Below are 19,149 nucleotides of genomic sequence, written 5' to 3' on the forward strand. Positions count from 1 at the left end.
AATTAGGCATTATGAGTTTTCAGTATTTCCTTCGCTCAGAAATTGTATTTATAACATCTTACGGCGTATACCTCCACACTGTTCGAAGAATTTGGTCGCCACTTATCATTATTACACAGTGACATGGACGATTCTTATTTCGTTTAATATAACGACAGAACTCTGTGAAGTGTTTACAAACCCCCGCAAAGTATAGGTCAAAAGTGTATCTATGTCTGATAATTTCTAATGTATCTGTCCGCGATTATGGAGGTTTTAAGACGCGTTCACTTCGACGTATCTACGAATATTGCAATATTAGTACTTTTACGATGAATTTATTATTAAAGAAGACTTTTGTCTCGAGATCAGTGACGGTCCTTTGAACTCTGGGGACCTTGGTGCAAAAAAAATATTTTTAATTGGCGTCTTATAAATATTCAACGAAGGTCCCTCATATTTTTATTTCTAAATCTTTTTTTACAATAAATAAAATTCCATATAAATCTCTAGGTTTGCTTATTAATTTTTATTTAATAAATGAATAAAAAAAAAATGTCTCCAGCTGTCCAAATATCCCAATACATTATATAGTCATCTGCACATGGTACTACATGGTTATTGCTTATTATATTTATAGCATTTATGATACTTTTTGATATCCATGATACCAAAGTCCCCTATGTAGTGCACCGTTTGCACCGGCCATTTATTCCATGCATTACTCAAGGTTTATTTCAAACATAAATTGTTAAAAAATACATAAAACATTGTACATTTTGTGACTTCTGTTTTCGATGACAATAATAAATAATCGATTAATATGAATATGTGATATCATGAAATGCTGCATTCAAGTCTAGTTTAAGATTTTAGAGGCTTCCAATATAAAACAAAAATACCCGATGATAGTTTAATACCTACAGTTGTATAGGTATTATAAATTAATTTAATAGCACCATCAGGTGTGGTGAAATATTTTATAATCTTAAAATAAAAATAAATATATTATTATATAAAACTCATATAAGTATTCAATTAAAATTTTTTTTTTAGTTTCTACTGAAACAGATTTTTATATCATATATCGTATTTAAAACTCCCTTCATTTGGGCTTGGCTACAAGATTCCAACTCTAGGATTATGTGTGTCGTTACTGACAAACTATATTTTTGATTTTTCGTAATTTTGTTGGATTAAACAGATATTTGTGTAGTTTTAGGTGGTTTAAAATCATAACTACGGCTTAGTATCCGTAGTGAAAATAAAATAAGTGTGGCGAATTGATCCATTGGCGAATAGATGAGAAAGTTTCCTGTAATGCCGCCTTCGATCATATATTCTATAAATCACGATTCGCTAAATAGTACCATTGCTAGCAGTCACAGATAAATATCAGATAAGATGTAGTAGCTGCACAATTTTCAATCTGTATTTTAAGAACCAGGAAAACTATATTATCGTCAGTGGGTTAAAATTAATTTTAAGAACATAAAAAAATATTGAAAGAAATTTCCATCGATTTAAACAAATATGACACAAACAATTATAATATATTATTACAATTAAAATATCCACTATATTGTCAGCAATTTATTTATTATAAGTTTAATCACACACCCGTTAATTATAACAATTTTAATAATTTCTCATCAACCTGACATCATTACCTAATCTAGCACATATATTATAATCTGACATTTTGTAATAATTAGGGTCCTGACACGTAATCAACTAAATATAACATATTTTTTTCTAAATTATGTCATAAATTATTATTATTATTATTATTATTAATATATACAGGGTGATTCTTTTATCATAAAACACTCATTATTTCAAAAAGTATTCATGTTTTTGAAAATATTGTTTGCATAGTTTAAAGTTGTTAAAAAAAATAACGTTTTTATTAAAAAATTATATTTTTTATCCTTATATTTTTTTAAGGTTTTTACTTTTTTGAATGACAATATATAGTTTTAATTTCATATTCCGAAACAGAATAATTTTCTGAGTATTTTGATACATAAAATTCGAATTTAGGGCGAGTAGTTCATGAGTTATAAGTATTTAAAGTTTAAATGCGGGGAGTGGAGTGGTACGGAATTACCCCGCAAAATGTTTATCTACTACTTTTTTTGTATAAACTTTAATAAGTATAACTCATAAACTACTCGCCCTAAATTCGAATTTTACATATCAAAATACTCAGAAAATTATTCTGCTATGGAATATGAAATTAAAACTATATGTTGTCATTCAAAAAAGTAAAAAACTTAAAAAAATATTTAAAAATATAATTTTTTAATAATAATGACCCGTATTATGTAAAAATATTTTAAATTAATTAAAATTATTAATATCTAAATATTCATGAAAATTCATTTGACTTTTAGAGAGGGCCTATGTAAAGAATAAGAAAACCAAAAAATGTTGTAATAGGTAAAAAGCAACATCTGAAATTTAGGTCAGCTCACAATTATGCTTGTATATGGCATACACGCCACAATAATTATATTTAATAAAATGTTTAGTATACACAATAATATATGTCTCAGTCTCATGCTATATTGGTATCTACATTCGATAAGATAACTTCACATTTTTCCATAGGTACTATTTTTAAAACCTTGACGACTTGACAGTTGATAATTTGTTATGGTTGCATTTTCAATTATATTATATGATATAATATATTATTATCATTATATGACATTAGGTATTTAATAATAAATGTTCGGTCTCGGTGCGTGGAAATGGAAAACGTGTGTCGATTCACTATTATAGCCTTAGGTTAGGTAATATTATTGGAATTTGTTCAAAATGATTTATTTACTAGACATAATATGTTCTTCATTACACGCCAAGTATATAGCCATATATAAAATCATTATACGCGATTTGTCAGCAACAACTATTAACCACAATGTCAAAAATATTATAAATAAATATCTATATTTTATAAAATATGTACAAATTTTATTTGAAATACATTATCACAACTAGATTAAATCAATTATTGTAACCGATTTTAAACCATTGGTGAGTTACAAAGATAAATACAATTATTGATGATATAAACGATGAAACTTGTTTGAATTAAGTCGTTACCTACCAAATTTTAAAAACAGTTTATTATTTTTAAAATTGCGCGCTGCGGGTTTGAGTCTGGTGGCAAAATGAAAGTACCAAACTTAAAATTTAGTCGTAAACGATATATCTAACCGATCATTTTAATCGAACGAAATAATAAAAATAATGTTATCGATCATATTTTTATGTTTTACGTATAAATCGTATACGACACGAGTATTAATTTTTTGTAGGAATCTTTTTTTTTTTTATGTAGACATCATATATTATACCGAATGTTTTCAAGATAAATATGCATATGGATAGACGAATGGTATAGTTCTACAAAATAAATTTATCAAAAGTCACGACGTTTATATGACAATCGGGTTCTAACCTATATATAAACGCAAAATATGACCCGAAAGCGCAGACACTTTTTATAAAAATAAATGTATTTTATTAAAGCCATAAAACATTATTAATTTATCTGCCATAGTGACATACACCGTTCACGATCGTTGCGCAGATATCAACTAAACTGATATAGATATAGATATTAGGTGGATATTTCGTGTACGATTTAAAATGATTCACTAGATTTTCAAACATTTTTCAATTAAAAACAAAATGCCTAATGATAAATTCATATCATAATCTATATTATTTTTAAAGCTATATATACTGCTATAGTGCTATAGTGTGTTTTCGGGGGGGGGGGAGAGGTTCATACACCTGAAAAAATTATTAATGAGCTGGCAAAAAAAGACGTTTACTATTTTTGTTTTAAAAAACACTTAATTTGTATATGAAATAATAATGGAACAATATAATTATTAATTCATAACTCATATGTTGTATTCTTTAAATGTTATAAACTTACTTATTTTTTAGACCCACCCCCCAACCACCCGAAAAATAAATTGAAAAAATCCGCCACTACTGCTATAATAATCAAAAATCCCATTTGATACAAGTTTATATTGTTAATACTTTATAGTTATCTTAATTGATTAACTATCAACCGTCATCCTATTTGTTACGAAAAATACGAAACGATAACACTAAACTTCCAGTGAACTCGATCACCATTATTTTTTAAATATAAAAGTACTAGATATATACTTATTTGAGAACTATAAATTTAATGAGCGTCAAATTTTAAGCTGAAACTTATAGCACCATGTGTACACTATTATATAAAGTAATACAATTTATTTTTGCACTTTTATCCCACTACTAAGGTACAAAAGTGCAAATTCGTTTTGCGCTTTTAAGCTACCGAAAAAATAGACGATTTGTGCTTTTGAGTATCACCGGATAATCAGTGTTATGGTGAAAATAAAACGTAATGTATAAAGTATTATAGCGACATTACATAGGTACTAGATAGTAGATATAAAATGAATATTATGATGGGCATAACATATTTTATAATATGTATGGAGAATACGATAAGTACATATAATACAAGAGTTACACAGTTCAGTCTTCACTTCTTCAGTCCCACATCTGAAATTATATTTATGGCTAATTACTGTTAAATAATACGCATAATTGTATCTAATTTTTTTAACAATTGATACTGTAATTAAGAATGTTTTGACATACATATTGTGTTTGTATACTAGTATAGGTAATAGATAGTCTTAAGTCTGTAAAATCTTTTTTTTTAAATATTTCTTTGGACTCGATTTTTTCGGACCGAATTAAATTTACGTCTATAGTACTGATACGTCCATATAATATACCTACTTTTGTAACACTACTAGCGAATCGGCCGGCTTCGATTTGTTTATTGTGCAAGTTCGTAATGTGTTGAGTATAATGCGACCGATAAAACCAAATCCATGTAACCCTTAAAAAATTTCCCCCAGTACATTGTATTCGCTCATGTGTATTGTATAGTTATAGTTATCGACAATATATTGTTATGGTCTGATCGATTTACTATAGAGTTGCACGTGTTTTCGTTGAAATTTATTATGTGGGTTAATTTATTGTAGAATTATTTTTAATGAAATAATAGTCAAATATTAATAAAAAATAAAAACTGCTGACATCATTATTAGGCATCTTCGTATGTAGACAAAAGATCTGTCCATGTTACCTATTTTTTTAAATATATTTATGTTATTATAAAAGAAATTTAAGTAATATTAACTTAAAATATATATGAAAAAAAAATGTATATACATTGGTTATAATACTCACGAGCTGCTTATAAAAATTTGAACTTCAGGTGCGTATAACAAAAAAAAATTTAAACTATAGTTGAGTATATATTGTTTAGTATTTTGACAATTGCTATAATAATAGCTTATGGGGTACAATGTATAGACATGTTTTTATATAAACAGGCGCGTTTCTACATTGAAATAGACGTTTATCGAAGCAAAATAAATTAAATTATACTTGTTAGTGGAACTGCAATGGCTTTAAGATGAATAAAATATGTTTAGAGCGCACCATCGCAATCTTTTCTCTGACAGTCTGACCTATCGCCTATAGGTGCACACTACACATAACATGAACACAAAGCGAAATTTTCATTCAACCGATTCAACCTTATCCTGTGTTGTTAGCTTTAGTATTAAAGTGAACTGAACTGTTATCAGAATTAAAATTAAGAACAATATGTGTTGATTTTTACGATGTTTACATTATAAATCAAGATACAAGAATTTTTAAATTGTAAATATTTTTCGTATACATCATAAAAATTAAAAAAGTATTAATAGTTAAAAATATATAAATTACTTCAACATAAAAATACAGACGATAGTTTTATTTTTAAGTACGGTATTATAGGTCAATCCATTTTGATATTAATACTGAAAACACAAGGTTGGTTCTGTTGAATTCAAAATTTCCGTCTTGCGCATGGGGGTCAGGCGTTAACATAACCCTAAAAAAAAAATAATTTTCATACTAAGGACTAAAATTACCCTATACATGTTACTAACTAAAGATTATATATATACATTCATACATACTATTATTATGTCATACAACAGCAATTTGTTGTACCCATACCTTGAAAAACTTAACTCAAGTGCATTTTACTTTTCATCTTAATTCAATTGAAACTATGAATTCAAAAGAAAACATCTATTGTCCAACTCTTAAGGCCGATGACCAAAAATAAACTGCGTTCTTTACCTGGCGTACAGGGTGACATTTGTGCTGTGAAACATTTATCATTTTCAATTATGTACTAATAACCTCGTGTCATAATAGATTCTTAGGCGTTTTGTGGAGGGTATTCACTACACCCGACCATGCAGTTGAAACTCTATCAGTGTACTGCATTAGTATGCATGTTATGTATTATTTTATTAGCTATGATTATTTCTACTATCTATACATTATTTGCTCCCTTAAAATCAGTTTTGGCAATAAACCAAAAGGATCAACACGTCAATTTTAATTTTCTTCAGTATAAAAGTTACAAATGACATTCTGCGTCTACCACGGCGCAATGACGATTGTTATAGTTCATTTTTAATTTTTAGATTAATAGCAATTAAGCTAAAATTACATCGCAGCAAGAACAGTTGAATCATTATCGTGATATAACATTATGTATTTATTATGGTGTTGTATGAAATAAATGCAATGTATCGTATTAAAATATTGAAAACCATCAAAAATAATATCGAAATTAACACATATATAGTTAACATTTAATTACACATTATCACTGGTGGAATGCGTATGTTTAAAATGTTTTAAAAAATGCATATATTTATTTACGGCGCAGTACTTAGGTAGAGTGACAAAATAAAAACGTAATGTAAGGCAGATAGAGTAACTATTTATAGCGTGTAGTACATATTTTTTATTTAAAAACCGTGGTAAGGGCGATTAAAAATGATTATAAATTAAATTGTATGAACTGTTTATCAAAAACATATACTTTTAGTGTATATGATATATATTATATCAACAATACACACTATACAAACATTTTTACTCGTCCGTGTAAAATTATTCAATCATATTCATAAAAATAAAAAATGTGTATGGAGTGTAATACAGGAAAATATAGTAAAATATATCGTAAGTACAACAACAAAATGCAGACATTTTACAATAACTACAATTTATAAGCCACAGATCAGTCACCATAGTCATAATATTATACCTATATAAAATACATTGTTAGACTGTGAACTTTATGTTTCAGGTTTTTGTGTCAATCGTTGAAGGAGAAAGTCAATTGTTATACGTTGTTCGTGTCGCAGTACGGCTTCAGTGTTTCTCCAAAAACCATGATTCCGTTCACTGAAGATTCGTGTATCCTTTGTACTTGCTTTGGGGTGTGTTTCGTGATCACAATATAATATCTATAGGAGTGCTGTTTACGGGAAAATTCTGCGGGCATATATTACATATATAAACTTATATATGTACAAGTATAGTGCCCATATTACATTATACACAGGGTCAGGACTTTGGGTGATTCACAAGCATGATCACTCATATTTTTTTCTTTAATAATACATATTTTAATCAGATTCTGATTTTTGGAATTTTTAAATATACTTACAGACTTACTTTCAAAATTTTTGAAATTAACTTTTGTACTAGGTAATTAAAAGTATCCTGTGGTGAATGGTGATACACACTTCAGTATTTATAATGATAACTATCCTTTAAATTATTTAATAGATAATTATTTTAAAACATTTTATTTAATTACCTAATTCAAAATTCTAACGAATTATTTCCCAGTAATTAAAATGTTTTTGTCTATTATATAAATTAAATTAATTTAATGAACATATTTTTTTTAAATATAGACAAATTATATGCTTTACCAAACATCAATATACATATATATCCAGTGTATAAACTAATTAAATCAATTATAAGCAATGATTTAATACAGAAAATATACTCTAATACGTATACCTATAAAACACATAGTTGTACAACCAAAATAATTATAGTAAGTTTTGGAAAAAAGTTATCCTAACTTTACTAAAATATTATTAATCTAATAACTTATGATGTTAACATTTTAAATTCCTATCTTTATTTTTTACCAACTCACATCAAACTGTACCAATGTATTTAATAAATTACATAACATTACGAGTATAAAATTTTTATCAGTACATTTTGAAATAATTTAAATTTAAATCTGAATTCAGTCATATTATATCATTTTATACGAAAAGTGATTTTTAACATATTCATTAGTTACCCATCACTCGACACATCATTTATAGCATAGCGGTTAGGTATGGTCTATATATTATATATAATATCATATAGTTCGATTCGTGCAGATCGGTCGGATTGTTTAACACCAAAATGTTCTCAATATAGGCCAGATTGATTAAACAGGAGTAAACCTATCAGAAGTTGAGTGTACAAACATTGCGTTCATTTTGTAAAGTTTCGAGAATTTCAACGAATACCGCTACCGCTGTTGCGAGAGAGAGAGAGAGAGAGAGAGAGAGAGAGAGAGAGAGTAGCTGTGGCTTTGTCAGCCAAGGATGACGATGCCACGGATAAGGCGAACTAGGAAGTTGGTATAAGTATGCGGTACAACTCGAAATTTTGTACTTCAGCGTTCAGTTTACTGTGGCATGTTTTATAATTTGTTTTAGTTAATAATTTATAAGTTATTTTTTCACGGCACACGGTTTTGTATATTATTATAGATGTTATTTTCTGTATGCCTATATATATGTGTGTGTGTGTGTTAAACTCAATTTTTTCAGTTGCCTATTGTCTTATCTTATTATCATGAATATTAAACCATAATGAACAACTTTGACCCCTCCCCCCGTGCCCGAAACTGGCTTTTTAATTTGAGCCTAATGTACACATATAATATTACATATAATTGTTACTGATATTGATATAAGAACAAAATTTCAAAACTGTCGGTACTATTTGAGACAGCCCCCCCCCACAAAAAAATTGCTTATTATTGTACACTACTATATATAGCACTATGCACATTGCACATAGCAAATAAATTACATATTAAACATGTACATGCGTCGCACAATATTGAACAACGGCAATCTACCATCCACTATAATACCACAATGAAGTATCTATAGTTAGAAAAAAAAAACCATTATTGCATCTAATGATTTAAGACGACCAAACAAAGGGGTTTCGTGCACTTTCCTTACATATACGAATTGTGTAACAGTTTACACCATCGGCCGGTGCGTGGTGCTCGCGTGTTCCGACTACTTCAAATCGACCGGCGTGCTGACGCCGCAGGACGTGGCTGTCAAGTGCGTCAAGAAACGGGATAGGAAACGGAAAACCGTGTTGTACCGGCAGCGCGAGACACACCCGTCATTCAAGAGGAAAATTAAAAAAAAATCGCTAGCGTTGAAGCGGGTGGACATCAAAGATACGTTTCGCAGTGCTCTGGTGGACTGCTCGGGGCGCCCGTCCGACGACCCGAACAGGGCGAACGCCAACAGGCGGAACATGCGCTTTGTGGACCCTTCGAAAGCCGTTGACAACCGGCGGTCATCGAACGCTGCGGACCGCGAGAACGTCACCGCCCCACACACGTTTTCAATCATAAACGTCAACGACATCATACGAGACACGGGCGCGTTGCTCAAGTTCTGATGTGGCGGATCGCTATGTAATATCATACAATGTCATACACTCGTGTAGTGATGTTATATGTTTATATAGATACCTAAATCTGCAATGTCGGATCCTACGGGACAATGGTTGGAGAGGGATTTATTTCAAACGTCCTTACCGAATTTCCACTGGCGTTTCCACTTGAGCGTTTTTCTTTTTAAGGACGCACTTAGATCGCGATTCGTGATACCTCTACAATCTTGCAGGACATCTCTGAATGGTGGGTGGGGAAGGGAGTAGTAGTAGTCTTATTTTTTTATATAAGTGCATTATTAGTTTTGATTGAGTTGTATTAAATTTAACTGTTTCTTTTTTCAATATTTTCAGCATTTTTCCGTACAGTCATACATATTATATAATAGTTATAAAAACTAATTAACTGTACGCGATATTTAAATAAATAAAAAATGTATAACCTATAAAAACAATTAAGATTAATTCATGTAATAATAAAGACTTGGTTACAATTTAAAAATGCAAATTTAATATTTTGCAAATCATTGTCAAACATTCAAACGTTACGATTATTTTATATTTTAATGTTGCTAGTAGTTTCATAACTCACCTCGATCTACAGTAATGTTGGATCCGCTTCTGACTTAAATGTAATATTATAATATCCATTTTTTTTTTTTTTTGTATATCAATAATGATTGTAATTTGCAATGATATCTCCTCAGTCATAAATTCTCGCGGTTCCTTTTGATTATAATTTATTGTATATGACACACATACACACTTCAATATTTTCAAAAAATGAACGTCCACTTCATGAAATGTATCCATATCGTGAAGACTACGTTGGAGTTTCAAATCTTTTTATTTGTATTAGTTATTATATTTTAACCACATGTGAAAAGTATTAAATTTACTAAATAAATAAACATATAATATATTATTATTATTATTATTACCATCATCACTCCAGTTACGGGCAATTGCTTATTTTCTTACGAAATGTTGAAATAGGTAAAAAAAAAAAATTATCCGAATTGTGTAATAATTATATTTCAATCTTTAAACTTAATAAATACTTATACTTATACTTATTTATTAAATGTTTTACCTACATATTTATAGTTAGCATAAATAAAAGCCAAAATACATTTTTTTCATAAGATACAATTTTTAATACTTTGTTAATTTAACAATATAAGTATACAAGCAACATTTGTTTTATTTATATATTTTTATTTTACCTATCTCCTGACCTTTTTATAAAAGGGTTAAATTTAGATTTTCGTTGTGGTTTATATCGTTTCTAATGAAATAGTGAATTCAAGAATAACACTCAATTATGTATGTAAGTATAAAGTTTTGAAAAAAAATTTGTTATAAAAATAAGAGATCTAACGTGAAAGGACAAATCCTACGAAAAATATTGCCTAAATTTTTTAATGGGTGATAAAGTTATGCTAATTAAATTAACCATTTGAGAAACAATAATAGTCTCATCGATGGACCTAGAATCTAAATGATAGGTACTTATTCATGTTCTTCAAAATTTTAAAACTACCTTACAGTAATATTTGTTACCCAACGAGAAAAATTGTTATGAAATACGAATACGTAATTCCAATTATCCATAGTCAACGTGAATAAAATATATATATATATATTTATAAACAGTAATAAACATGCAATGAAACATATTAATATTAAATATTAAGTACTTTATACATTAAAATTAATGTTTTATGAATGGCGTACAAATAAAAATACATTACCAATTCCAAATCTAAATTTAGACGAAATACAAACCATATATGTTGAAAAAAAAAATGTATCGTTATTTAATTAATATTTTTTTTATGTTGTACTTTGTGTCCTAGTACCTTAAAGCTTGTAGGATATAGTATAAATATAATATATCATTACTCATTGTTTTAAGTTTAAATATTAATAAATATCAATAATACATAACTAATATACTTTATGATTAAAAACAATTATAATAATTATGTTTGATTATGTACCAAAAATACACATTGTATGTGTCATTTTTTTCTTTGACGGGACAAACTTTAACACCCTCGAAACTAAAATGTTTGTATTTCTACTTGATTCTTATAATAATCCCGTGGAATGTGGATGTCCGGGTGGGGGGAGAGTGACAAAAGCCCACGTGAGTCTGTGAATTATGAGTAAGATCAAGATACACAGGTCAAAAAATATCGGCCCTCTTGGGAATGTTTTTAAGCTACGTGCCTGGGCTTTTAAATAAGTAAGGAACCGCAGTCACGAATATCAAAAATTCTACTTGTGATATGAAAATAAAATAAATAATAAAGGTTAGGTATCTAGCCACAAAAAATAGTGGTGCTTTATCTTTGAAGTGTATATAAATCTAATCACTATCAGAATATATACAGTAATAGTTATCAGAGTAATTGAATTGGCTCCCAAATAATGGTAATCAATATCTTTCTCCTATAATGTAACATTAAATTGTCTCCTAAATTATGAATAATTGGCTTTCAATAATTTATTTTATAAATACGTTTGTCACACTTACAATAATATGGTATTTAAAAAATAAGTTTCAACACATATTATCACGTTTGAATATAATGAGTAATAACACAAAAACATAGAAATATAAATCAGAAAAAATCTGACTGCGAGCGTCACATGTCGTCAACTTTATTATTAGCATAAAAATATTATAAAACAGACAAAGTAAAAAAATGAATTAATAGTGAAATACAAAGTTATAAAAAGTTATATAAAAACAAATAATGTTAATACAACAAAGTAGATTAAATTAAATTTGTTGATTAATATTGAAATCGTGAAAGTATAATTCTGAGTTTGATTTTTTTTAAGTTGTGTCATCCGATTTTATTACATGAGACCATGAGACCTCTATGGTCATGGTTAACGAATGATAAATAACAATAATTATAATATAAACTGAATATTTTATTATAATACATTTAAAACAAATATTTTTATTTTTATAAAACTAAATATTTTTGGGTAATTAAATTCATAGTGCTTTTTTAGAACCTGCAGTTGTTAAATTATATTATTTTATCGTAGATTTAGGAGATAATTCAAAAATACATTTTTGGCAACCAATTCAACTATAATTATTAATTTTTAATTTCCATAGTTTTAAGGATCAATACGACTGTTCTTCGAGTTATCTACCTACACTTGGTGATTTACTTAGTATGATATTTCCCATTTTTTCCTTTAGTAATAAATTTATTTAAATGGTAATTTTTTGAATTTTTAATATACCCACAAGCCATATTTTCAATTTTGTCGTACTATAGTGTCCTATGGTGTACAAAACTACAAACTTTTGTCTTCCATATTATGAGAATCCCTTTTCTACTAAATTATTTAGTAGATAATATTATTGAAAATTCAAAATAATTCAAAATTCGAACCAGTAGTATCTCACTTACTAAAATATTTATAATTACTAAGAATAACAGACCTTAAAAAAAAAATTACAAAAATATAAAATGTATTTAATATGTATTATACCTGAACCATTTTTATAAATTTTTAATATTGATAGATTAGAATAAATTACTAAGATTTTCAATTCATCGTAGCTCTCTTATCTTTCAAACCTATTATCGTGGACTTAATATTGCTATAATACATCAATATACTAATTTTGATTCCGATACGTTAAAATTTAAGAAAAATTAACCACTGAATAATTTACAGTAGAAAAATGTGGCCTCATTTGATAACAAAAGCTTGTATGTTGACTGTTGAGTATTACAAATAGAATCTTAATAATTTGAAAATACGATCTTACGAAGTATAAAAACAAATCAAAGTCATGGTGTGGCGCTAATGTCAGTTACATGGAAGACATTCCCAATCGCTGTATACTAATTGAGTCCCAATACCTGTACTGGAATAAAATAATATACTAATTGAGTTCGCGGTTAGGAAACCATAAATATATTAATTGAGTCTGCGGACTATTTCAAGTAAAATATAAAACTAACTATAGAATATGTATTATATGGAAACACGATTACATTATATCGTTGACATCATTTTATAGGTACAATGTTTATCACATATACATTTTAACCAAAAAAAAAAAAAAATGTAATTTTATCATCACCTATATTAATTTATTTATACACAAGTAGAATTTGAATTATTCATACTATATTATAGCCATACATTATTATATCACGAAATTTATATATATATATATATGAAATAATGTTTTAAGTCTGTAAAAATGGGAAGGAAGATAGTTTTTTAAGTCTAACACTCTAACGGGACTAGGTTAGTGTTAAAATACGGACTCAATTAGTATATACCTTAAAGGCTTAAAACAACCCGGAACTCTATTCATCCTTAAACGTTTTATTGGGACTCAGCTCCTATGCAGCCTCCCCTTTTTACCGCGTATAGAAAATAATTGGATCCCGTTTATGTTTTTGCATACGCAGGTACCTACATATTCCAATAGATAAAATGTTTTTGTCATCAAATTAACTAGAGCGTGCTATGATATATTATACAAATTATCTTATCTTATGCTTTAAAGAATATAGTTTATTCATAAAATTTACTGAAGTGAAACTAATAGCTAAATCCATACATCTGTATACTAATCTACCCATTCCTTTAAAATACTCACAAACCTTAAGTATAAAAATCTTAAGCCATATAAAGCTATATTATGACTGATATTTTGTTAAATTAATCCTATAAGGCTATAACATATTATTTCCTATATATTGACTTATTATTATTAAGGTAGATAATACAAACTTTAATCTAAATGCAAATTGCAATATTAATATTTAATAAAGGTACTGTTTATATAATATTATGATGTAACGAAGTTTCGTCTTTTATATTGTATATTAAGATAATATAATACAAAATTACATTATATTCACACGTAAATATATCATACTTATGTAATGTTTGTTCATGTACATAAATATCAACTTAATTAATTATTTTATTAACTTAACTTTAAAAAAAAATAGTTACCAAGGAAGTAGATTTCTATTTAAATTAAGTTTAGTATACCCAATTAGCGGTGTAAGTATAGTTTATATACAATGAATGAATATATAACTAAGTTCTTCCTGTGTTTACAACCATTATTAATTGTATATTTTTATACATTATTTGTTAATATTAGATTAATAAAAACCTAATAAATCACAAATCCCTAAGTTGTATAAGTCTAGATCTTTTTTTTTTATCTATTTATACAGATCTATCCTCGAACAAAATTAATTATAAATTTATAACCCAATGGCTTATAAAACAAAACAATTAAACTAACGCGTCTAATAGATTTGGAATTTTTTTTATCGATTTCAATTGATAATCATAAATCTATCACAACAATTTTGATAGATAGTTTTAAACATTTTAGACGTTACTTTTAGAAAAAAATTATTGAGGAAAAAATATAGGTTTACAAATTACAAACAGTCAACTGTTCAAGTTAATATCTGCAATCATATTACTGTAGATCAAAACTATTAATAATGCATACATAATAATAATTGTTTTTCAATTGACAATGCGATGATATAACAACGAAAGAACCCACTCATCTGCCAGGATTCTTTTCTATACACTATAGCAGTATAAATAGCCTGCCGAATACCTTATGACTTACTTAACTATTTGAATATTTAACAGAACTTAATAATTATTCAACTTTTAAAATATTAACATAAATTAACCCTATAAGTCCTCGAATTGTTAAGTCACGCAAAATCAACGGTTTTATAATATATTTATAAACCTTAATTTATTTACCTACCCTTATTTACGCGAGTTATTCTCAGTGAGGGCGTGAGGCTTGGTAATATTTTTTAAATTAATTTAAATAAATAGAATAAATATGAATAAATAAATAAAAATTTAATTTTAAATTTGTTTCACCGAAAAATACTTGAAATTACATAATAAATGCGTATCTTTATTACAATAATTATTCGAAAAATAAATCATTCTTCAAACACGTAAGTGATTGATGAGGACAAATCAGACGCGAATTCAGGTTATTTAAGCATAAACATCATATATAAAATGATAATTTACTATATTGATCTAGATAATTCGATCCAAATATATTCATTATAATTTATTTATATATTCAAGTACTGAAATACAATATAAATTTTTGTTCAAAGAAATTGTCACTGTCAGCGTTGTCTTACATTAATAAATGATCATTATAAAGTGTATGTAAAAGAAGAAGTGGACTATAACTATTCAACCGAATAATAATTGGGTATTGTATAATTAATAAATTATAGTTTTTTATTTATTAAATTTTTAAATGTTATTAAAAGTTTGGTGTTTTATGCATATTTATAATATTAATAATATTAATAATTTGAGAAAAGGTGCGTTTAATTGAGCTACAATAAAGACTCATTAAATATATAAAATATATAATACATGAGTTTATGAAATAAATGTTACTAAATTTAGTATTAAACTATGTATACCTTATTAGTACTTAGCTAATGCATGAACCGATGCGATTCAACAACACAACGGTTACATACCTATACGAACATGTGTAACCAGTAAACAAGTTTAACATATTATAATATCCATGTACGAATGATAAGTAGTAAATACAATACCTAAATCAATACTTGACTAAAATAAAGCACGTAAATTAAAACGAATTCTGGTTAAATTTTAATTATTTACCAAAAAAAAAAAAGATCATTATTGTTATTTAACTATTAAATGTACACTTGCGTTAATATGTACCACAATCACATTATACTGGTAATTCTCAATCTTGGATAAATCTGTATTGCCGATATAGTGGTAACCCAGTATAAACCCGGTATCTATGACTTGTCCAATATTCCAATTGCTGGTATGGATAAAATAAGAATCAAAAGAAAGAAAGAAATTGCGTATTTGGGTGATTTTCGTGGCTAACTTTTGCTCTAATACGTTACAAAACGACTTCAATTAAATACGTTTTAAAAACATTGAAATGCAAATTAAAACCTCACGCACTTACATTTAACAACTACAGCATTATTAAAACATATAGCTTAAACATATTATAAGTTATAATAATTGCTACTAATTCACAACGAGCGTGTAATATTATATAATTTTAATCACATACCAAATTATTCAGATTTTTCTTTATTGTTCATTTTCAACGAATTTTCTTTGCCGTTCCGAATACGGAACAACTCATTTGTATTATTTTATCACAACGCAAATGCGTACCGGACCCTGTCGCGTCGAGTTTCCCGGAAACAGTATAGTTCATAGAACGAGGCAGTAAAATATTGTTCTCGTTGCTCTGTTTAATATACGCATGATACCTACTTGCATATAATATGATTGTAATGTTGTAGGGTGATCACTGTTCATAAAAATGTATATTAATCTACACATTTATTTTTATCGTAGTGCGGTCGCAACCAGAGCTTTAAGCTTTTTTCTGTGAGGGGGGTGTTAGAATTACCGTGCAATCCGTAAATGATTCGCACGTCTACTACAATAACGGTATAATAACATTACATTTTTAAGGAGTTTAATATAGGCAATTTACTTTAGGATTGCACACGGGTCGTATAAAATATGCGCGTAGTAGGTAAGTGATTATAAAAAAATAGTGGATCATGTACATGACTGTGTGTAAATGAAATAACGTATCACTCCTGCACGTATGTCAATAAAGCAATAATATTATCAACCTAAGGCAATAAAAGTGTATATTTTGGTAGAAAACACAGATGTGATCAAATCCCCTTATCTATAATCATTACTATAGTAACAGTATACTCATATATTATTTATATGTATATATACATAAATAATAGTTTATTTAAAGAATTTTAGTAAGTATAGTCAAACTTTTATCTTTATCTTTTGGTGGAAATATATTATTATTAACTCTTAAATATCAGTCGAATACTTCAATATTAGCCTTGAACATAGTGGATTATAAAATAATAAATATTTTCATAATTAATTATAACAAGATAATTTATTAGATACTTTGACACTTTAACAAAATTACACTTTTATATAGGTACGTAACATGATGGCCATTTACTAACAATAATTTATTTTAAATGAATAATGTAATGTAATTACGCTTTTAAACTTTTTAACTGCATTTTAAAAGTAATTCTATAACGGGTAATGCGCTGAAAATATTTTGTTATTTTATTACGAGTAGAACATGAAAAAATATTTCAGAAAATAAAATACCTACCTATCTACCTATTGTATCTATTAATATAATATATAGACAAACAATAATTTATACGACTTTTTTTACTGATTTCTATAAATTGATAAAAGTATTAAATTACAGACTTTTTGAAGGCATTTTGTTATTATAAAAAATAAATATGTAGATACTTTTGTTGATATATTTTATTTATATTTGTATATATTATATTTAAATGTGCTTATGTCCAATGACAGCTTTACCTATAATAACAGGTGTGATTTTCAATAATAAAGTTATATAAAGTACAGAATTAATGAAAATAATAAAATATAATTTACAAATAAAATTTAGTAATCCAAGTATAAAAATATTCAATGGAGTTAAAATTAATTAAATCTTTTCGAGCCTCTCGTGATTATATTTACAGGTACCGCCTGCAGAGATCAGAGTATAATTAGTTTTTATGTCGAAGTACAAAAGCGTTAAGTAAATCTAATTCAACAATGAAGGATGTAAGAATTAAAACATTTAATATTCCTTGAAAGTCGATATATCCATTGATTAATTCATACAAGAACTTCGCATTACTATTATATTAACTGGCACCTAGAATGCTGATATTTAATGTATCATATATCTAACAATGGCTTATATTCTGAATGTGATTGACATGAAGTAAATACCACATTTGCAAGATAAAAATCGAAATAAATGATTTTGAATAGCTTCATGGCTTTATAAGTATTTATGGCCAAGGTGACCAGACTTTAAAATATTATATTCTAGAGTAGTAGAGTAGGCCGTACCAGAAGTACGAGTTTTTTTCTAATAACAGGGATATAGTATAATCTTCATATAAGTCTTGATGAATCCATGCAATTTTTTTTTGTTTTTGTTATTGTAAGTCGATAAAAACATTTTCGCAGTCATAAAGCTTAAAAGTTAATACAAGATTTCTCATAAGTTGGTCATATCGAAACAAAACAATTTAAAAGTATACTCGTATTATATAAACACCTTTACACGTATAAACACTTACGAGTATTTTAAAGACATTTTTAAGTTCAAACTTGGACAAAATTATATACTTAATCATTTTGTTATAATTCAAAAATATTATTTTTAGGGACTTAAAATTTTTAATTTTACAATAGGTATCCAATAACATTTTCAAAATATGTAGATTAATTTTAAGATATTACCAATTTATAAACCTATTCACAACTTGTCCATGTTTATAATACGTAAGATTTTAAAAATATTACGGCCCCGTTGGC

At 27.2% G+C, this 19,149-nt stretch overlaps 1 protein-coding gene across 1 annotated transcript in view; it reads left to right on the forward strand.

Annotated features, from left to right (window-relative positions):
- LOC113558054 (cytosolic carboxypeptidase 6-like) overlaps window positions 1-9,887 on the forward strand; it is a 70,662-nt gene extending 60,775 nt beyond the window's left edge. Inside the window, exons 4-5 of the mRNA XM_028188667.1 lie at window positions 7,241-7,350; window positions 9,230-9,887. Coding sequence (XP_028044468.1) covers window positions 7,241-7,350; window positions 9,230-9,666 — 547 coding nt within the window. The 3' untranslated portion in view covers window positions 9,667-9,887. The remainder of the gene's footprint in view (window positions 1-7,240; window positions 7,351-9,229) is intronic.
- Window positions 9,888-19,149: the final 9,262 nt, after the last annotated feature.

Source organism: Rhopalosiphum maidis, chromosome 3 (genome assembly GCF_003676215.2).
Source record: "Rhopalosiphum maidis isolate BTI-1 chromosome 3, ASM367621v3, whole genome shotgun sequence".
Taxonomy (NCBI): Eukaryota; Metazoa; Arthropoda; class Insecta; order Hemiptera; family Aphididae; genus Rhopalosiphum; species Rhopalosiphum maidis.